At 39.0% G+C, this 23,692-nt stretch overlaps 1 protein-coding gene across 1 annotated transcript; it reads left to right on the top strand.

The window, feature by feature from the left end:
* The first annotated feature begins 516 nt into the window (after nt 1–516).
* Nucleotides 517–13,808, top strand: LOC140798782 (uncharacterized). The gene is made up of 6 exons (XM_073152822.1): nt 517–843; nt 2,383–2,491; nt 10,342–10,472; nt 10,558–10,632; nt 11,204–11,353; nt 13,305–13,808. Exons 1-6 carry the CDS (start codon nt 634–636, stop codon nt 13,422–13,424), a joined length of 795 nt encoding a protein of 264 aa, XP_073008923.1. The 5' UTR covers nt 517–633; the 3' UTR covers nt 13,425–13,808.
* Nucleotides 13,809–23,692: the final 9,884 nt, after the last annotated feature.

The raw sequence follows: 23,692 nt of genomic DNA, 5'->3' as shown, positions 1-23,692 counted from the left end.
CCCAGCCTACCCGTTACTGGCCCGGTTTGGACCGAGTTAAGCCTGGCACAGACCCGATTTAGGCTCGGCTTGGCCCGAGCCCGAACTACCCATGGGTTGCACGGACCCGCCCTTTGCCCGTCCGAACCGGCCGGGAAGCCCGCCTGCTTGGCCCATAACTAGGCCCGAACACCAAATAGAATTATGGTATTGTACCGTTTTACATTTTTTTAAAGCACACATTTAAATTTTTTAAAATTTATTATTATTATTTTTAAATGGAGGGATATAAATATTTTTTTTTAAAACTAAGCTAATAGTAAAAAAATTCTAAAAATAACTAAAATATGGGTTGGGCTGAATGATTGGTGGGTCGGGTCGACCCGGTCCAACCGGCTAGCCCAATCTCTTTTGGGCCGATGGGCGGTAACGGGCTAGACTATTCTAGCCCAACCCGAACCCGGCTCGGCCCGAATGATTAGTGGGTCGGGCCGTGAACAAATAGATAAGCCTGATTGGCTCGAAAAGCCCAGCCCTAATCCGGCCCGGCCAGATTATAGTGTCTAGGTCTCCTCTTTTTGTACCCAAACTTCCCAAACACTCTCGTCCCTCTCCTCTCCCTTGGAAATTTCGGAGAGAGAGAGAGAGAGAGAGATGTCAGTAGGAGAGGAGGGTAGATACGTGCTGGAGACAGGTCGGGCGGATCGATCGGTGTGGTTGATGAAGTGCCCGCCGGTGGTAACGCGGTCGTGGCAGTCCGCGGCGGCGGCGTCAACGGCGTCGGAATCGGCAGGCGTTTCCCACCCGGTCGTGTCCAAGGTCGTCCTGTCCCTCGACCTGCTCCACCCCGACTCCCCTCTCCAGGCATGCCCATCTGCTCTCCCTTCCTTTTGATTCCACGGTATTTGATTGATCCCATTAAGATGTGCGCTAGTGTGATTTGATTCTAGAAGTTTATGATCCTTGATAGTAGTTGTTGGTGCTAGTTTTTTAGTAGGATTTGCATCAATTTAGGTTTCTTTATCTGTTGGATATTGCGTACTTCTTTATGACTCCAACTGATTCTTCACTAATGAGTTGAGTTTCTGTTCCGATTTCTTTGATTTCGTGCGATTTAGTTGATCCGGTGAAGATTTAGGTTTGATGCTATTTGGTTCTTCAAGTTCTGAAATGTTTGTGTAGTTGTTAGTATTGGGAGATTTAGGTTAGTGTGAGTTAGTTCTGAGGTTTGTGATCTTTGGTGGTAGTTGGTCTTTGTAAGATTACGCGCTGCAAGAGTAGGTTGGTATGGGTTAATTCTTTTTGTGATCTCTGGTGGTTGTTGGTGATGTTGCAAGGTTAGGTGATTTGCTGTGTTGCTACAAGCTTAATGTAGGGCGGGATGAAATTTGGGTAGTTCTTAATCTTGAGGTTTCTCAAAATATGTTAATCAGCCATGAGAATTGCAAACATGGGTGAGATATAGTAAAATTGTTTCGAGGTGAGATCATGGCATTCAACTGAACCTTGTCATGTATTTAGCATGCCCATATGTTGCTTGATCCTTTATGTCAAGCTGCTATCTTGTTTTCTTTTTTTAATTCTTGGTGATATGATTCTTGAACTTTGTGATTTTTGGTTTTTGAATAGTGTAGCAAGATTAGTTTAATGTCGTAAATTTTAGGTAATTATCAATGTTGTATATGCGGCTGAGTTGAACTTATGCAACTTCAAATTTTCCTTGTCTTCAAAAGATTGCAACTCTAGTTGTTATTTCAGTTTCACATCTTGTATCCTTGTTGTTAGGCTTAGAAATGAAATTTGGTGAATCTTATTTGAAATAGTCAAAACAGTCCTTTTATGTTTGATATATAAAAGAATTACTCTGTACAGTCCTAACATGTGGAACTTCATAAATCTGGTTTGCTGCATGCTGCATCTATACTGAAATTTTAACCCTCAGAGTAATGAGTCAACTGCAATTTTTAAAATCTTTTTACTACATAAAAATATTTTGAAATATTATCTACTGAATAAACTACTATTGCTTCTTTGACAGCATGAATATCTATACCATACATTTAACACAAGATGGAGTTCTATCCAGTGATCGAAATATGACTTATATCCTTACAATTTTAACCTACGGTGTCTGAATCTGTATCTGTACAAGTATAGATCAAGCCAGTTCCGTTATAGCTTTTCAGAAGAAATGCTTAGCTTTGTAGCATTGCCTATTCCTTAATATGCCAAGAGGATGATAAGGTTTGTTGAAAAGTCTAGTTGCTATTTCATAGCAGAATTCCAATCTTTCAACGATCAGCATTCTAGTTCATTTACTTGAATAAATAAACATTTCAGGATTTGTTTGCTTGCTTTTGTCCTTGTTTTGCATTGCTTATTTTCATGCCTGTAATATTGCAGTTTAAGATGGAGATGGCTCAAACTGACTCTGGTAATACACCCAAGAGTTATTCACTGAATATGTTCAAAGACTTTGTTCCAATGTGTGTCTTCTCAGAATCTAATCAAGGTACAGATGCAATATTACTAGTTATAGACTTATGAAATCTTCTTGTACATAGATATTGAATTTGTCAAATTGGTAATTGCTGATTTTGATCATAATCTGTTGAAGATCCATTTATGTTCTCATCTAGTAGAGTTATGTTTTATTTGTCAAATAATTGAGTTGTTGTGTGCCTAGCAGTTAAAATATGGTACATGGAGGATTTTTACATATGAACAGTAAATGGATTTCATGATCATGATAGACCACTAGCCAGTTGGTATGAGTATGGGGCTGGCCAGGTGCACTGTTCATACTGGGAGTTTAAAGGGCATAGCATAATACTAATATCCTAGAATTCAAATAGATGTGAGTTGCTATGACCATCAACGCTTGTTGGAGTTTTGAGTTTCACTACCTTTCTTGGGCTGTATCTGGTTCTGTAGCTAATATTTGTTTGTTGGACTGAAAATAGTTCTTTGGGTTAATGCACAGTGCTACCATGACCATCTGCTCAATGATGTATTGTTGTCTTAACTTTTACGCACAGAAATTGCCCTTTTCTGCTGCTCATTATGAACCTCTTAATGATGTGGTATATGCTATAAGGATGAAGGGATTAGAGAGTAGAGATCAACTATAACTTGTTGATTGACATTATAACAATGAAAGAACCAACAGTTTTTACACCTTTAGTAAGATTTTATTATAATTCCACTTGAGACAATAAACACGTTGGAGGCTGTGAGTTCATCTACATATTCTTGACAAGCTCCCTTCGGAATTTAGGCCACCTTAGTGCTAGGTTTAGTATGATGAGCATGCTTCTCTTAGACCGAGGTTCCCATGCTCTTAGTAAAATATTGTGCCTCTTGTCATGCTCTTGGTAGAATATTGTCCCTCTTGTATGAAGATACTAAACTAACCAAAATATTTGAATATCTATATTGTCATAGTATACGCTAATTACTGCAACCCTATCAATTTTGCATTTTGGAACTGTTGTTAAGCTTTCTAAAATCTGGTTACAACCTTATTGGTTTTATATCTCGAAGATGTGCATCATAAGCATGGGATGCAACTTATGCATCTTATTTTTCATCTCAATCTTTTTATGTTTTTTTATGAGAGAATTCTCTTATGCCTAATATAGCAATTGATTTTTTTCTATCCTTTTGCTAATTTTCATGCATGCGCCCTAAATCCCTAATTATATTTGATTGCAACAAGTTTTGATCAGGCAGTTCTATTTTGGAATTGATGTTGCACTCAAGGCTCAAAAAATCGGGATCGGCTTTTCAAAAAAACGATACATATCGGCCGGATCAGTTATATCGGTCGCCTTGATCGGGTCGGATTTTTTAATTATATAAAATTTCTAAAAATTTAGAAAACATGACAAACAATAAGAAAATAAAATTATTAATATATGAGCCTTAAAAATTAAACAAAAGTACTAACTCAAAAGTCAAAATCCGATGAATACCGAGGTGGCTCTTGTAAGTCTCTGTGGTCGTCATCATAATAACCATAAGTTTAAAAATAATGATGTCTAGGGTCTAGTGCTTCAAAGAGTGATTATATCATATTATTCATATCAAATGAATCTTATTAAATCTGAGAAGGATAATAATCAATACGTGGATCTTGTGTCTGAGGACACTGAGGAGGATATTAAATAGGATAATAACTAGCATATGGATTATATAATTATTCCAAACAATGAATACTTGATAGTCCATAGTTCGTTAGAGTTCGCTAGAGTAAGATTTGTGTCGCCAGAGTTCGTTGGAGCTAGATCTCTCCGTTAGAAAATGAGACTGAGAAGAAAAGAGTAAAGAGAGAAAGGGAAAAAGCTTGAGGACATCAATAATTGATGTCTCTGGGTCAGCTATGTGCCTATGTCTATTTATCAATGACCTGTTTTACTGTTCTTCAGTTTTTCTTGTCCATAGAGAAAGTCTGCACATGTTTTTCACTTTTTCTTCCAGTGTTACTTCCTGACTGAGACATAACTTGTAGGAACTTTAATTTGAAGATCCAGATTTCCAATTTATTTTTTCTATGCTGGTCATCTAGTACTTATGCAACCAATGCTAGAATTGTTTTAGATTCAGGCAGAGCTGAGCAAACAAGAAATTTAGATCTGTTGGTTTGAGAATTTCTGTGGTTGGAAAATCTCATGACAGCTCCTCTTTGAAAGTTATTTGTGTAGTTGTAAATAGCAGATAGAATGAACTGATACAGAGAACTTGATCTTAAGGACCATTGCTGGTTGGTGGTCTGTTTGAAGACCTTTAAATAGCTTAGAATGGACTTATGTGCCATATCTCAGCCTCCTGCTGCTGAACTCTAAGCAAAGTTATTGCTGCATATTGTGCATGCTATGTTGTGCCGGCTGTTTGCAGGTGGCATTAGGCAAAGTTGACTTGTGGTATAGTGAAACAGATGGTCATATGGATAATTCTTAATTCTTATATTCTAGATGTCTTATTTCATTTACAAAAGTTTTTTAGCTTTGTCATTATGTTTGGTGGGATATCCGAGAAAAATAGATAAACCAGCATGCAGATTACTGCAGCCAATAATTATCACTGGATGTGTCATTATTGACTATTTAATAATCAAATTACAGCAGGCAAGAAAGTTTAATCATGTAACAAGTCGGCATTCTAAATTTTGGGATAAGGAGGCATGTCGGTATGTTCATATTAATTGTTTCATTGAGGACATTTTAGTACACAGTTTGGTCCTTATGGAAGTATAAATAAGCATCAAGTCATTATCTGTAGCAGAATATGTGACCAACCCATGAGGATGATTCTGATTTATCAAACAAACCTCATGTTTTAACTTCAAAATATTGTAGTGATTGATCACCATAGATACAGAAACCAACGATGGCTGTGCTGGCAACGTACCGACACGTGGCATGAGGGGGGTGTCGCACAATACCCCTTCTAGCAGCTTCGCCACTCGCCGCTCATCGTCGACCAGTCAACGCCGCTCACCGTCGACCTCATTGTCGCAATTCTCTCGAGCTCGAGCCGCCAATCACACGCCACTGGATGCCCTACTAGACTGAGAAGGAAGGAGTGGCAGGTCGGATCTGATCGAGTGAAATAAAAACTTAAGTTGCGGAACAACAACGATGAGGTTGGCTCAGAGCGGCAACGGCTGGTCGACGGCGAATGGCGAAGAGTGAAGGTGAGTAGTCTCCCTCATCTTTTTCTCTCCCTCTTATGGCACGTGTCGTGCTGTGCTTTGCCGGCCGGTGGTCAGCATGGCACGTGCCTGTGGCACGGCCATCCATGACTTAAACTACTTTGTACAAAAATAAATTTAGTTGATTTTAATTATTTATTAAATTACTTTTACATACAGTAAATTTGATTCTAATTAATTAGGGTTAAACACATTTTACCTCTATTTTGGATGAAAAATCACTTTGCTTCTATGAATTTTGTTTTGTATGACTTTGGTCACTTGAATTTTTCACTAAAATATAACTACAAACATTATTAATGTATATGACAAAATACTTAAGTGATCTTGCTTTTGTTAAATAATTATGATTTTTTAGTTTAAATTCATGGTGGCTTAGTGATTAAAAGAAAGGTTCAGATGAATAAAGTGATTTTTGTTTAGACTAGTAAATCTTTTAGGATAAAAAGGTAGGAGTGAAAATAAATTAGATATAGATTTTCAATCCACATTCGGATTCATATTTTTAGTCTGAATACGGATTTGAATACAAATATTGGACGAAAAAATTTAAACCATATCCTAACTAAATAGATACAGATAATTTTGGAGTAATCGGATCTTAAATGGATAAGGATCAAATTTTAAACGAATTATGACTTACAACTATTAAGTGCCACGACCCGAAATCGGAATCATGACCGGCCATGCATCTCAATACGCTTGATATACACAAAGCCTTACTAATATTTCCTAAATGTATAATGGCGAGAATAAATAAAAGATCTGCTTTATTTGATTAAAACTAATTGCAATGAAAATAAAATAATGTCATTATTACTGTGTCTCTAAACGAAATTAAATTAACAATTAATCTAAAACATAAGACCAAAAGAATGAAAAGGTAAATAGGTAAGTCCTAAGTGGAGGTAGGGTCTCGGTGCATCTCGCTCAGTCACCACGCTGTCCATTATCTGAAATAATATAAGAGAGAAAAAGAAATCCATGAGCAAACAACTATAGCTCCGTGAGTGGAATCCAATTGAAAACCAAATAATTTAAAAGTTTTATAGTGTTAAATAAAACCAAAGTTCAACAATATAAATGACAATTTTCAACATGCATGCTCTTAAAATAATGACAATAATAACAAAGAGAGTCATAACTTGTAACCTTGCTCAATTTCAACATATTGACATCTTTTATAAAAATAATAATGTCATTTGTCTCAATGGGTCTATACTCTGTATATCCACATCAACTAGAGGTCACCTCGAGATGATGCTTAGGTCTTTTTCTCATAGCTAATCCGATTATGGTCATCAGGAAGTGTCACTATGTGATCAACATACTATGTCTTTTTCAGTAATCGTTGAGAGAGGTTAGAGTCACCTCAGAAAGTTTTTGATCTATCTTGGTACTGTTTCCTAACCTTGCCAGAGTCACCTAAGAAAGTCACCGTAGTAATCTGGAATAAGATTATGTCCTGGAATTTTAGTTAGACTTGAGTCACCATGAAAAGCCGCAAGCGATCTATACCGGGACTGTTTTTTAAATCATATCAATACTAGTTTTATTCCCCACTAAAATTTGTAATTTACACAAAGTATAGCGATACACTAAGTATAATAATTAAATGCACACAAAAAATGTAATAAATAAATTTACACATAAGAATGAAATAGACAAATTTGCGCACAACAAATTACCTGGTCTGATAAAATATAATATAAATAAATATGTGAGTGAATCCATTCACCTGAGTATAGGCAAGACAACCGAAATCTCTAATGTCTAGCTTATGTCCTAAAAATCACCACTTTTAATAATAAATAACAATAGAATTTTTTAATTAAATAATATTAAGATTTTTCTACAATTTAAAATAAAAAATTATCTATTTAGGCCAAAGCAAGCCCAATTGGTTGGGTTAGGCTGCAGCTGGCTCGCAGCCCACCCAACCATACATTTAAATGGATTGGACTAAAGGCCTAATCCAATTAAGTTAACTAAATCGGGTTGGGCCCCTTGGATTCGAATCCAACCCGACCCGAATCCAATGACTAAAAAAAAGGCCAGACTTGGGTTGCTCGAGTCTTCCTTCTTCAACCCGAAAGGAGATTGACGAGAGCAAGAGAGAAAGAGAGAGAGAGAGAGAGACGCGGCGGTCATGTCACCAGCAGTCTGTAGGCCATGCCTGCGTCTTCCTCGCACCCTCGACAACTTAAAAGATGAGAGAAGACCGGCTTTTGCGATCGGTGGGGAGGTCTCCATCTATGGCCGACGGCGACCGGAGCCACGAGGGCTCCAAAGTTGAACGTCCACGGCACGAGGCCAACAATATGAAGCTTTCAGTGGTGGAGCGGCAACGATCTAAAGCCGCCGACCTGCGTGATTCGCTGACGAAGTCGAAACCTCATAAATTAGGTATATCTATTTTAATCTATTAAACTTCAATTAAATTTGAGGGGTGGGAGAGGGCTTACCAAATAGTCACGTGGTGGTCTCCGATTGCTCTAGCTGCACTCCGACAGTCTGATTCCACGGCGGTGACTCCGTCAATAGAGAAGGAAGAAGAAGATAGGGAAGAGAAAAAGGAGGGGGGCCTAAGGTAAATCCGACAGAGAGGGCTTTGGAGTTTGATTTATAGAGAAAAATCCAAATCCAAAATAGATTTGGATTTGGTCGAAAAAATTGCGGTGACTCCGTCTAGTGATGGTAAGGGGTGAGGGAGAGAGAGAAGGGTGCGCACATGCGCTCCAAGAAGTTTTTTTTTTTTTTTCAGTTCTCACATTAAGTGTTCCAAAAACATAATTTTTTACATGTCAAATATATATTAAGTTAGTAAAATCAATCACTACGAACAATATATCTCATTAGTAGGGGTGTAAACAAGCCGAGCCTAAGCGAGCCGGCTTCGGCTCAAAATTACTTTCGAGCCTTATAATTTTGCTCCGGCTGAGCTCAACTCGAGCCAAGCCAGACCAAGCCGAGTTTGAGCCTATTATGAAGCCTTCGTCTCTCCCTCTCGCTTCTCACAACTCAGATTACTACCCAACCCAAAGTTGTGATAATGAATATTTCACATTCTTCGATCGGATAGCGATTGAGGGTGCTGGCAATGGCGGAGCAGAAGAACCGGTGGACGTAGAAGTTGCCCAGGTTCAACCAAGGAGGCCGTTCGAGCGCGAGGAGGCGGTTTCGCACCCGTCTCCGCAGTCAGGAGGCTCCTCGTCCTATCGCTATTGCCCGTTCCGCTCTCCAAGACCTCAGCTTCCTCAACCTCATGACGCTAGAGATTGGGACACTAGATGGTGGAGGAAAAGGATGAGGATGAGGCAAGTGAACGATGGGGAAAGAGGAGGAGGAGAAGGGTCAACAGTGGGGCAGAAGGAAGAAGGTCAATGGTGGGGCAGGAGGAGAGGTGGGTCGATGGCTTTGGGAATTTAGGATTGAAGCGATGGAGGTTGTTGGGATTTGGGAATTTTTAAGATTTAGGGTTTGATAAGTTTATATACCAAGCCTATTGAGCCGAGCCTGAGCGAGCCGACTTCGGCTAAGGCTAAGGCTCAGTTCAAAATGCAAATCGAGCTTTGAATTTAGGCTTAGGCTCGGCTTAGCTCAAACTGAGTCGAGTCGAGCCCGAGCTTCAGCCGAGTAGAGCTCGAGCTAAACTTGAGCCTCTCGTTTATTTTGACACCCCTACACATTAGTAATAATATCAAAATTTACTATTTAAATAAGCAAACTAAAAGGTGCAAATTATTCCAATAATATGTGGGTAAATGGATATTCGATATCCATATCTATACTATACCCGCCTGATATCCTTATCTGGGTTTCTTAAAAAAGTCTATCTGTATCTAAATCTGTATTCAAATTTTTTTTAAAAATCCTATCCGTGTCTGAATCTATATCTGGGGTAGAAATTTTTTACTCGAATCCAATCTAGATCGGATAGTGAGTTGGATTGGAATTAATCCGACCCATTTTCACCCTTATAAAAGGGTATAAAAACTATTAATTTGTATAGAAAACCTAACAGTTGCAACTTAGTTAAAAGTTTATGGAGGTTTATAAATACAAGACAATTTAGGGGGCTAATTTTTGTCGAAAGTATAGGAGGGTAAAGTGTATTTCTCAGTTAATTATCATTTAATGTCTTGAAACTCGTAACTTACTTGCTGCTCAATTCTGAACTGTTTTACTTTTATTGATAGTACAAAATTGTTTTCAAATTATAGTAAATACATGCCAGTAGGATTTTGTTGGGAGAAAAGTCTTACGATTTGATGTTCTCACCATTATATGTCCAATCTTTTTTCCTCATTGGAGTAGTGGTTTATTAGAATAAGAATTTACTTTAGTTTGTCAATCAGATTTGATCTGAATAGTTTAGTGCTCTTGAACTATTATGATTTGAATACAGACATTCGTATTTGTTTCTACCAAATAATAGCATCATGCAGTTCCTTCTATTAATTGGTTTTACCATGTTTTGTGTCTGATGGAGATGTAAGAAGTGGCAACAAGTGTAGCTACCAAATAATGACTGTTTTTTCTGCTTGTTCTATTGCTGAATGCTTTTCTTATTCGTTTCATAATATGTTTTACCAAAGCCTCAACTGGTATGTATTATCATTTTGAGAGAAAAACCTTTATTTTTGTAGGAAAGTTTTCACTGGAAGGAAAGGTGGAACATAAATTTGACATGGAGCCTCATAGTGAAAATTTTAGGGAATATGGCAGATTAATCCGTGAAAGGACCAACAAATCAATGGTTAAAACCAGACAAGTTCAGGTATATATTTATGCATTCATGTTCTATCTCCACTTTGAAGTTCTTTCCTTGTTTTCCTTCTTTGATAGAACCCTTTTGTTTCAAGGTAATAGACAATGACCATGGAGTACTTATGAGGCCCATGCCTGGCATGGTTGGCTTGGTTCCATCTGGAGCAAAGGTATATTATCTCTCATTTTTCGGAAAATATGCTAACGAGAAAGTTTGAACTGTGATATCTTGCCTGATCGGTAATCTCCGAGAGGATTTGAATTCCAAATATTTTGTAGTAAACCAAACTTGCTTAGAACTGATTGGTCTGAAGAAGGTAGTCTGCAGTCTGCGCAGTACTAGTTTGATTAAATTGGCTCATTCTCTTTAGAAAGCAAACATCTAGCTCTGTGGCATTAGTTGGAGCACCCCAGGTCTTGGCAGCTCACCTTGTTTTTGTTTTGTTTTTTTTTTATGCATGCTATTTATTTTGCACATGGCTAATTTATTTATCTCAGAATGCAGGAGTTTTGCTAGTTCCTGGTCTAACATTAACATTACTTTCTTGCCCTTGTTCGACTGGATGGTTTTGCTGATTTTTTTTTTAATTCTGGGCAACTATTATTTTAGTATATATGATGTTTGCAATGTTATTTTATCACATGATAATTGTTACTTTTTATTCATGTATTTACATAAAATAGTCAGTATCCTTGTTATTTCTCTGCTTAATTTCCACTTTCTTTATTCTATGGTCTCAGGACAAGAAGAAGCTGACACCAACAAAAGGATCTGATGTCAAACGAACACGTAGGGACCGACGTGAATTGGAAAATATTATCTTTAAGCTTTTTGAGAGGCAACCAAATTGGGCACTGAAGCAATTGGTTCTAGAAACTGATCAACCTGAGGTTTGTTCTTTAGTTGATATCGTCAGTTTTTAGTTTTGAAGGCTATATATCTGGAGTTATTATCTTATTTACGAAATATAGGAATAAAACAGTGCCTTTCTTCTGCGACTAATGAGCAGGAAGAGAAATGTCACACTGACGTAATACCAAATGTCTATATTTGTGCTGCATACTTGATACTCTAAATATTAAAGTATAATGACTGCTATACATGGTACAAACAACTGTTAGGTAGGACGCCTGCTAGAATATATTTGCCTTTAATAACATTAAATGCACTTTTGGCAATTATTCCTTATCATGTGCACTTTCTAATGGCCAAGGAGAACCAAATGTGAAGAAACTTGGAATATTTTTGAAAATCTTCATTTAAAAAGCTTCTCATTCATATTCAGAAGCACTTTAACTACATTTACACTGTGTGCATTTGAAGCTAGTATATATAGAGTAGATATAGAAGTATGTTTTTGTTTCATGAGTCTTAATGTTAAACTCTATTTTTGGTAAGTAGCCGGAGATGTCGCACTTGTCGAGAGGCCATCTGAACTCCATAGATAGGCCAGCCATCAGTTACATGATTAATGACTAGAACAAAGCCCATTGACAACCCTCATATTTATTGGAGGATTAAGGGTGAAGTCAATGAAGCCAACTGCCAATGTCTGCCTTCATCCCCCAGGTCTGCCACTGTTGCAGAATTTGGACATCAGAGGTCAAGTCAAGCAATTTATATAATAAAGATGAGAAGGAACTTGTTGGGTTATTAAAGTGTGTCCTGTCAAATAAGAGAATGTAGCAAAGATGAGAATCACGTGACTAGAACTAGGCTGATATATGAATGGACTAATATCTTGGTTTTGCTATACGGGTTCCTATAATGAGAAAGAAACAATTAGGAAAACATTTTATTGTTAAAAGGGAATCTTGACCATCAATGAAAGGCATTCAGCTGGTATCACCCTCAAGAGGGATTCTAAGTAAATGAGATTCACAATGCTGAGTGCAAGTTGTGAGCAAAATTGTTGACGGAGTTTAGGTTTTGGACAATCAATAATTCATTATTGGCATATATGCTAACTGTGGATTTAAGTGAAATTTGATTTTGTTTTTTAACATGTTGGTTATTTACATGTTTGGTAGCTTGCTGACAGAGAATGGTTTTGTTCTTTTGTACTGTAAGTCTCTCCTCACTTTTGGCTCGAGACTTTTTAATAAGCCCAAGAAGTGGATTTGGATAAATAGTTAGGGTGATAAATCAGCTTTGCAGGATTTAAACTTAGAATCTTCTGCTTTGATACTATGTTAACTGTCCTCTAACAATGACACGATGATTTTATTCGTTTGTACTCTTTACAAGGGAAATTCTTGTAGTTGTGTGAACCTCAAAAGAGGCTCTTGCACCTGCATATCAGAAGTTACAATGCTATGACAAGGTCTTCATTACTTGCTATAGTATTTGTAGCATTGAACCATTTAATTACCATATTAGATAAATTCTACAATATTAGTTCCTTTTCCATGTTGGAACTAGCAATTTCATTAAAGATGACATTGGTTAACTTCATATTTACATTTTTCATTATGTTTCTTAGGTTAAGAAGTCTTTCTTCAACACAGTTTCTGAATGCTTGCTGGAATCTTGTTGCCAATTTTTTTGTGACTTGTTTATATTACTCAATGTAGATTTTTCTTCTGAGCTTCTCCACGATTACGTTGTGTTACATGTTATTGCCTATCTCACATATGTTCTGAAGTTGATAAAGTGAATTACCTTTAAGTGAATGCACTCACTAATTTCTATAAGTTTTATATGATGTGCTCTTTGTGAAGTACTCTTGCATTGCTTGCTTTAAACTTCTGAGCCACTGGAACTTATTAGCTCTTGCCAGATATGTGCTTTATTTGGCTTCTTCTATCACTGAATTATGGGACCGCGTGTTTATCCATGCAGCAATTCTTGAAGGAAATCCTGAATGATCTATGTGTCTACAACAAAAGAGGACCAAATCAAGGAACTCATGAGCTGAAACCAGAGTACAAGAAATCGACGGAGGAAGCGGATAACATCTGAGGATAACATCTGAAGCTGACTTTGATGCATCTTCGGGCTCATCATCATATTGATGGTTTTCTTGTATGAAGTTTTCTTCTTTCTTCTCTACAAAAACCCTGAAAGTAAACTCTACTTTATCAAGACTTGACTCTGGGTTTTAGGTTCCCCATTTTGTTCTAGACTGCAGCGGGCAGCTGGTGGGTGTAATTTGTAACTTCACCCCGCTTTATAGAAGCTTTCCTTTGGGTGTACAGAAGTTGCTTCCTGCCAGAGAAATGTTGTATGCCTTTGTTTATAATATGGGTGATATATATATATATCACCCAAGGGGTAACGCGTTTGATATGTGTATATTTGCACACTAAATCCTTTTTGCAAATCAGGTGGATTATCTTCGAAAAATTAAAGTTCTTGCACACTTAAATTCTTGTCTTTCTTTCAATGAAGTTGAAGTTCCCGACAGGAAGTATGTCATGATTCTGATTCTCTCTGATTTTCTTTTTCTGAGAAGATGTTAAGCCATAAATTACATGTAGATCTGGTGTCATAGAATCCTAACTTGATAATCTCTTACCTCACTTTGTGTGACTAAGATACTTTTGATGGATTAATTATTTTGCTGGATTAGTGTAAATGTGCAAAAGTTTTACTTGCCTTTGCCGTTATAAATTTATCCTTTCTGTTGAGATTTCTATTTCCATACTAAGAAGCATTTAAGTTGTAGGTTGCATGTAGCAATTGAAGTCCACCAAGACGCCAACTACCGATTTGTGTCCACATCATTCAAAATGATGTCGATGTGACTTAAAATGCCTCAACAATTTCACTATATAAGTTTGGAATTCCTTTGGGTATAAATAACTTGAGTTGGTATAAGCTAAAAGCTAAACATTAATTAAACGTCAATCACGTGTACTCTTATTTGTTTTTTTCGTAACAAGATTTTGTAATCTCGTCCCAGATTCCACAGCCAAGGCGGACGAATCGTACCAGCACTCCAGAATCACTGTAGCACCAGTGGTTTAGTCCTCCAATTTATAATAGAGACTGAGTTTGACTGACTTCAATGGAAAATAAGGAATGATTTAGCCTATAAGCTCTATGTATCTCAAAAATGTTTTGGGCTTTGTAAAAAGAAAACTAATATAATTACTTTTTTGCCCCTTATTATTTTGGTTTAACCATTGTAATTTACCTATTATATATAAAAAAATAATGATAATACCTTCATGTCATTTATGGAGGACATAAAACTATTCCCACTTTTACCGTCAGATTAATTATTGATGTTGTCTTTTCGTTTGTCATTTCTTATAAAAAAGATGATATAAGTATGGGGGGAAACTACTAAATGTTATTTCGACCTTTTATTCTTACTTTCAGCAACAATAAATAACACTATCTTTTTCTTCTTCATGTAGCAGCAAACACTCAGTTATTTTTTTTTTTATCCCTTCTAGATTGTTCTTCAATAAAAAAATTTCGCCTTTAACATAAAAACTTCAACAATAATCATTTCAAACTACTATTTTATAATTATTAATTTACGGGAGAAAACTATTTAACAACTTAATGTAGATCTATTCTGCCGATGGTATCAAGAGAATTTCTAGCTAGATGACATATTCTTAAATAATAATTGCTACCTCTAGAACTAGACTGAAGAGAAACAAAAGAAAAGAAGACTTCCCAACGGAAAAAGAAAACAAAGGTAAAAAGAGAGATTTCAAAATATAAATTTGTAAGACATAATATAAGTTATTATAAGATACCTCAAAAATATACAAATAATTACTACAACCATTACCTCTAGCATTCCTTATGACATTCAATTTTTTATATTTTATTGCAATCTACTTTTACATGTATACATTGATTTTTATTTTATATTTATCTATTCTTACTTTGTATCTATATATTCTTACACCAATAAATATGTAATGTGATTTAACCAAGTTATTACCTATTGATTTTGGGATATTATCCCTGGTCCCCTGGATACTGAAAATATACTTTGTGGATTTCATAATAATATTTGTGAATTCAGTGATAATATGTGGATTCCAAGCTAATATCTATAGATTTTGTAGATACACATATTATGAAATATTATTTTAATGTGATTTAACTAAGTCAGTATCTATAGATTCTAAAACTATATATATATATATATATATAATACTAATATATTATCTTTGGACTATGTTTTAATATTAGTTTATTTCATAAATATATATATGGTGTTGAACCTGAATGGAAGGAGCAGTACTGGCAGGAGGAGCCACTGGTGGAGGGTTCAGGATAGTCATCCTCTCTTGTGATGCCCTAGCCGCTTCCGGATTTACTTGCATCTCCTTTAAGATACAGAGGAGTATCATGTCCATGAAGGCATGTCTACCTTTCGACCTATCCTAGCCAACCATGGGTGGTTCTAATTGGCTAGGGTCACTCAGAGTATCCTCCGACCTTCCTTTGATAACTTCTTGGTGCACAACGATCGAATCACCCGTGGCACTATTTCTTCTACAGTCCGCCGAGACCTTGTGTTCACCATTAATGGAGATCCGAAGTGGTCCAAAGTTTAACCTACACTAATACCACTATTATGAACCATTTTCGATCACCAATCTGAAGGTGTCTTCCTCTCCCACAAGTGGTGCAATTCCAAATATGGTCTCTAATTCATGATATGATGCTCGGTTTGGAAGCTAGATCTACCATTAACTTTAAAGATTAAAAAGGACCTTGGGATTCAGCGGATGGATCAAAATAAGATCTAGGAATTTGATAGATCCGAGATGGAGGATCTAATCTATCAGAATGGATCGACGGAATGGTGGCTAAGTGGTGGTGGTGGTGGTGCTCGGCTAGGGTAGGGCGATAATGGAGGTGGTGATGTAGTTTGTTGTTAGTGTAGGATTGTAGGGGATAGTTTAGGGAAGAAGGAAATAAGGAGAAGGTGGACCCGTTCCTTAGGGTCAAGGAGGGCAGTCATACGAGAAGTTAGGCGAGTGGAAGTTAGGGTTATGAATGATTATGGAGATAAAGGTGGAGGGTGAATGTTTTTAAGGGATATAGACGAAAGGAAAGAAGTGGTCGAGATCTCAAAAAAAGAGAGGTGAATCGACAATCGAGGGAGATTAGAAGTTAGGACAGACCTTGCAACGGTAGAGGTGGAAGGATGGTGAAGAGAGAGGAGGGAGATTAGGGTAAAAAGATGATAAGGAGGCAAGAAATCAATATTCCAATAGCATAATAAATTTGGCTAACATCCACATATATAGAGAGACTAGCCAATAAGTCCTAAAATAATAAGTAACTTTAATTCTAGAGGATTCCCATCGATCATATTCGAACGTGCCCGATCAAGTTCGAACGCGCCCGATCGCGTTCGAACGCACAAAAGGCGTTCTCTGTATGTGCGAACGCGATACAAGCGTTCGAACGCGATGCAAGCGTTCGAACGCGACCTATGAGAATTTATTTTAATGAAAATAAACAACTAATGCAATAAGAAAAGATCCTAACTAAATGTATCAGCCCACCATGCTTTTCCCACCTTGCCCTCAAGGTGAAAAGTCAGAGAAATGCTCCAAGATATCAGTCTCTAACTCCCATGTCACCTCATCGGATGACTTGCTATGCCACTCGACTAGAATCTCCGTCTCTAATCTAGTACCATGTTATTGTCGTCGCCTAGCAAGTACTCGAACTAGCTCTACAATCTCTGTCTCCTCCAATGGCTTTGGTAGAACTGATCCAACGACCTCTATATCACCAATTCGCTCCCTCAGCAATGAAACATGGAAGACCGAATGCACTCTCGGCCCCTCCAGTAGCTCCAAATGATATGCAATCGGACCGATACGCTCCAACACCCAAAACGCACCAAAGTAGCGATGTGCTAACTTTTGGTTACGCATTAGAGGCAAGGTCACATGTCAATAAGGTTGTACTCTTACAAACACCCAACTACCGATATTAAACTCCTACTCCCAATGGCTACGATCATAAATTTGCTTCATGCGGTTTTGAGCAAGTTTAAGATGGGCATGCAACCTTCTCAATGTGATGTCTCTATCCATCAAAGCTAAGTCCACCTCTGTCCGATCTATAGATGCCACTTGATCATAAGCGCATAATGTCGGAGCCGTGCACCGATACACTACCTCAAATGGAGTCATGTCAATGCTGCTATGGTAGGCGGTGTTGTAGGACCACTTCGCCCACGATAAGAACTCCAACCATCGTCTCGGCATCTCTCCAACAAAGCACCTCAAGTACTGCTCAATGTCTTGATTAACTACCTCGATTTGGTCGTCCGTCTGTGGATGGTAGGCCAAACTAAAGTTCAATCGAGTCCCCTGCAATCTGAAAAACTCAGTCTAAAAGTCGCTCATAAATACACGATCACGATCGGAGACAATCATGCGTGACATGCCATGTAACCGAGCAACATCTCTAATAAAAATTCCAACTACTGACTTGGCTGAAAATAGATGTGACAATGCCGAAAAGTACGCATACGTGCTCAACTTGTCAATGACCACAAAAATAAATGAATAGCCATGTACCAACGGAAGACCCTCTATGAAATCTATAGAAACATCTTCCCAAACACGGTTCGGTATAGGTAAAGGCTGTAGTAATCCAGTCGGTTTCAATGTGGTTGCTTTAGCCCATTGACAGACTTCGCAAACACGGACAAAACTCGTCACATCCCAGCTCAATCCTAGCCATGTGCAACTCTGATATATTCTCCTATAAGTCCTCAAGACACCCTCATGACCAGCCTCTGGAGTTTGGTGAAAGTACTCCAACAATTTCTACTGCAATCCATTATTTGCGGGCACTCGAATGCATCTGCGGTCCAACAGCAAACCACCTCGATTTTCCAACTTTGGATGGCGCTCCGGATCACCCAACACCTCTTGCAATAATCTCAAAACATTTGGGTCAGATGTACATGCATACCTCAGCTCGTCCAGGAAAGGAAAGGTAGGAGAAGAATACGCTACAAGCTCAACGGTATTAGGTTGGCGCGATAGTGCATCCGTCGCTCTATTTTTTGTTCCCTTTTTGTATTAGATTTCATAATCATACCCTAGCAATTTTGTGACCCATCTTTGCTGTGCTGAAGTGTGTATACGTTGTACAATAAAGTATGGAAGACTCCTTTGATCAGTTCAAACGATGAATCGTCTATCGATCAAATAAAGCCTCTCCTTTGTCATCGCATGCAGAATTACCAACATCTCTCTCATAAGTCGATAATTGCTGAGATTTTTGAGATAAAGCCTTGCTAAGAATAGCAACGGGACGTCCTCCTTGCATTAGTATAACTCCTATGCCAACTCCCGACACATCACATTCCACAATGAACTCTTTGGTGAAGTCCGGTAGAGCTAGAACAGGCGCCGTCGTCATTGTTGTTTTTAGTTTTTCAAAAGTTGTAGTGGCTTCATCCGTCGATCTAAAAAAGTCCTTCAACAAAGAACTGAGATGAGCAGCGATTTTGCCATACCCGGTAATAAAGCGGTGATAATATCCGGTCAACCCCAAGAATCCTTGCAATCCTTTGCTAGTAGTAGGTATCGGCCAAGCGGTCATGCATGCTACCTTTTGAGGATCCGCCACTATACTTTCTGCTGAGATGATGTGGCCTAAATACTCCACTTGTGGTACTCCCCATAGGCATTTGGACTTCTTGATTTTCAATTGATTTTGTTTTAACAAATTCAGCACATTCTCCAAATGCCGCCAACGCTCTAATTCAGTCCTACTATACACCAAAATATCGTTAAAAAATATCAAGACATACCTTCGTAATAGAGGCTGAAATATATCATTTATGAGGCCTTGAAAGGTAGCTTGAGCATTGATAAGATCAAAAGACATCACTCGGAACTCGTAATGCCTGTTCGGAGTTCGAACGGGTGAACTATAATTTGATGATACCCAGCCCCCAAGTCAAGCTTGCTGAATATAGTCGCCCTTACAAACTCGTCTAGTAACTCCTCTATAACCGGAATAGGATATCGATCCTTAACGGTAATTGTGTTTAGCGCCTGATAGTCAACACAAAAACGTCATGTCCCGTCCTTCTTTCGCACTAATAGCACGGGCGATGAGTAAGAGCTATGACTTGGTTGTATGAGGTCTTGCTCCAACATTTCGGCTACCATCTTGGAGATAACTTCCTTTTGCACATGTGGATACCTATATGGCCTCACATTCGCCAGTGCAACCCTGGGCACAATCTCTATGCAGTGGTCCGCTGTTCTCCTTGGTGGCAACTCTTTTGATTCCTCAAATAGTCCAGCAAATTTGTCTAATAAATTAGACAACTCGATGGTAGTCTCTAGACTCATTTGAGGCTCATCTCCTACTAGTCCTAACTGTAGAAGATAGGTCAAATCATCGCACATGGCAGCCCCACCGTCGGCTGCATCGTAGCAATCAGCAGAGATCGAACGCCATCAAGCTACACATCTTTATTTTCTTGCTTAAATTTCATCCACATGCTCCGGAAATCAAAAGTGACAAGTCCCAAGCTTTGTAATCACTGAGTGCCAAGGACAATGTCCGCTCTCACAGCGCCAATGGATACAAGTCCACAATGATGTTGTGTCCTTGCACCCGTATACCGACCCGGCGACACAAGCTCTCCACCTTAAGCTTTGTGTCGTCTCCTATTGCAACATCAAACCCCGTGGTCGGTTCAACATCCAAGCCCAATCTCCTCACTAACTTCTCGTCTATAAAGTTGTGTGTACACCCGGAATCGATGAGGATGTGCACATAATATTTTCTAACGAGTCCGTCTACCCGTAATGTCCTCGACGCGGAAGTACTCGAATATGCATGCATCGATATTTCCGCTTGGATATCTTCCTCTGCACCCTCTTCAACGGCCTCCTCATGGACCTCCTTTGGACACTCTCCATCATCAACATCCTCATCACCCTCCTCGAGACCGTCGATGAGCATCACACTCCCGATCGGTTTGGAACACCGATGACCGGGGGTGAAATGTTCATCACATCGAAAGCAAAGGTCCTTCGCTCTTCGATCCTCCACATGGGCGGCTGTGAGAGTTCAAATGGGGGGTCTTGTGCCTCCTCTAACATTAGAAGAAGGTCTCAAAGGTGGTTGTGGTCTAGTACTAGCAGTCATTGCCTTTGAATTTGGAGAATTTTCAACTGACGTTCTAAGTACAAACCACCCATCTCGGTTGCCCCAACTTATTTTTGCTGCCATCTTGAGAGCCTTATGTTTTTGCTCCATTCTCACGGCCTTCTCAAAGACCTCTTCATGAGTAGTAGGACATAGAGCATGAACATCCGCCTGTATCTCCTCTCGCAGCCGTAAAATGAATGTGCTCAACAATATCGGTTCAGGCCAAGATGGCTCACAACGACTACTAACTCTTTCAAATTCTGCTTGGTACTCCAATACGGTCGTCCACTGAACCATCATGCTTAATGTGGCAGCAAAATCTTCATATGTTGCTGTCCCAAATCTGCGTATAATCCTCCTACAAAAATTAGCCAAATTGATAAATCCTCCACCACGAATAACTGATCTATACCAATGCAATGTCGTTCCTTGGAGGTGAAAGTTTGCCATCTGGACCTTCGCGTCCTTCGCTGTCCCTTGACAATCAAAGTATTGTTCAACTTGAAACACTCAATTTGTTGGATCACCGCCTTGGAATTTTGGAAAGTTCAAGCGTGCGGTTCTCCCCCGAATCGCATTATCATGTTCGTGAAAGATCCTTGGTTCAGGTCTGAACCTTTGTGCATGTTGATCTCCTTCTCTAAATCCTCGAGCACATTCATCACCATCTTCGAAAGGATTAACCTTATCCTCAAAGTGCCAATCCTCCTCATCGACGAAGCGCACCGGTGCCACACGCCTCTCGAGTTTCACCACCGCTGGTCTTCGATTTTATATCAGAGGTAGGGGATGATGTGTAGGCATAGGTAAGAGAGGATCATTGACACTAACATGTCGCACTTGGACCTGTGGGGTATCGGATCGATGTAGTTCCACCGCTGGTCCTTCTTGAGGTACCGATCTTCGTCGAGGAGATGATGAAGTCGAGGAGATGCATTTAGGTAAAATATTTTCTTATTGCATTAGTTATTTATATTTTTATTAAAATAAAATTACTGTAGGTTGCGTTTAAACGTAGGAGGGGTCACGTTCGAACGCCCTTGTGAACACCTGCATCAGGTTCGCAAATACAAAGAATGCGTAATGCGTGTTCGAACGCGGTCAGGCGAGTTTGAATGTTGCGTTCGAACGCCTGCATCGCGTTCTCACATACAGAGAATGTCTTTTGTGCATTCGAACGCGATCGCGCGTTTTCGAATGCGATCAGCGAGAATCCTCAAGAATTAGGGTTACTTATTATTTTAGGACTTGTTGGCTAGCCTTTATATATATGTGGATGGTAGCCAAATTCATTGTGCTATTAGAATATTGATTTCTTGCATCATTGTCATCTTTCTACCCTAATTTCCCTCCTCCTTCTTTACCATCTTTCCACATTTACTATTGGCAAGGTCTCTCCTAACTTTTAATCTGCCTCGACTATCAATTCACCCCTCTTCTTTGGGATCTCGACCACTTCTTCCCCTTCGTCTATATCCCTTAAATACATTCACCCTCCACCTTCATCTCCATAATCATCCATAACCCTAACTTCCACTCGACCCATCACCACCACCATCACCCATGTTCTTTTGTGTTTTTGTTCTAGTTGCAATTCAAATCTACAAAAGGCTTAAATATAAAAATTATAGATCAGGGAGTTATAGATCTAGTCCACTTAGTTTTGTAATTTTGTGACTATAGGAGAATATTTGACGAATATTTTCCCCTCAGTTTTGCGGACTGATCCTATAATAAATCCAGATCTTGAAGGAATCGTTCCATTTTGGTACATGAACCCATCAATTTGGTATTAGATCCAGGCGAACCTTAAACCTCTATTAATGGTTTAAACAAGGAAGATGAAATCAACAATGAGATCAATGGAGAGCACACCGACAAGGGAAGACTCAATCCACAATAACCCTAACCGGGAGGCATCGTCCTTCGGAGCGATCACGGCAGGACCGTGTCAACCAACATCCATGGGTGTGAATATGGGCTTGGCGGATGAACTTAGGGACATGTTCCAAACATTACTGCATATAGTTGATGCAATACAAAAGGATCACAATGATGTAAAGGAATATATCATGAACCGATCAGCTTCATCATCTTCTCGACGAAGATCGGTACCTCAAGAAGGACCAGCGATGGAACCACATCGATTTGATACCCCACAGGTCCAGGTGCGACATGTTAGTGTCAATAATCCTTCTTACCTATGCCTACACATCATCCCCTACCTCTAATACAAAACCGAAGACCTGCGGTGGTGGAACCCGAGAGGCGTGCGGCACCGGTACGCTTCGTTGATGAGGATGATTGACACCTCGAGGATGAGGTTAATCCTTTCGAAGATGGTGATGAACGTGCTCGAGGATTTAGAGAAAGAGATCAACATGCACAAAGGTTCAGACCTAAACCAAGGATCTTTCGCGAACCCGATAATGCGATTATACGTAGATTTGGGACAATGACATATGAAGATTTTGCTACCACATTAGTGGACGACCGTATTGGAGTACCAAGCAGAATTTGAAAGAGTTAGTAGTCGTTGTGAGCCATCTTGGTCTGAATCGTTATTGTTGAACACATTCATTTTAGGGCTGTGAGTGGAGATATAGGCGGATGTTCGTGCTCTATGTCCTACTACTCTTGAAGAGGTCTTTGAGAAGGCCGTGAGAATGGAGCAAAAACATAAGGCTCTCAAGATGACAGCAAAAATAAGTTGGGGCAACCGAGATGGGTGGTCTATACCTAGAACATCAGCTAGAAATGCTGCAAATTCAACGGCAACGGCTGCTAGTATTAGACCATGATCACCCTTCTTCCAATATTAGAGGAGGCACAAGACCCCCCGTTCAAACACTCACACCTGCCCAGTTAGAGGAGCGAAGGGCATTTGCTTTCGATGTGATAAGCATTTCATCCCTAGACATCAATGTTCTAAACCAATCGGGAGTGTGATGCTTATCGATGGTCTTGAGGAGGATAATGAGATTGATGATGATGAAGAGTATCCAGAGGAGACCTATGAGGAGGCCGTTGTGGAGGGCATTGAGGAAGATATCTAAGCTGAAATATCAATGCATGCATATTTGGTTACTTCCGCGCCGAGGACGTTA

Source organism: Typha latifolia, chromosome 12 (assembly GCF_019914945.1).
Source record: "Typha latifolia isolate L0001 chromosome 12, TyphaL0001v2, whole genome shotgun sequence".
Lineage (NCBI taxonomy): Eukaryota > Viridiplantae > Streptophyta > Magnoliopsida > Poales > Typhaceae > Typha > Typha latifolia.
Note: the sequence above shows the minus strand (reverse complement) of the source record. Positions and strands in the feature narration are given on the sequence as shown.

Excerpts from the sequence above, each read along its gene's own strand:
- LOC140798782 (XM_073152822.1), top strand. The coding sequence starts at position 634 with ATGTCAGTAGGAGAGGAGGGTAGATACGTGCTGGAGACAGGTCGGGCG. Across the intron at positions 844-2,382 it reads ACCCCGACTCCCCTCTCCAG|TTTAAGATGGAGATGGCTCA; the intron begins GCATGCCCATCT and ends GTAATATTGCAG. Across the intron at positions 10,633-11,203 it reads TGGTTCCATCTGGAGCAAAG|GACAAGAAGAAGCTGACACC; the intron begins GTATATTATCTC and ends CTATGGTCTCAG.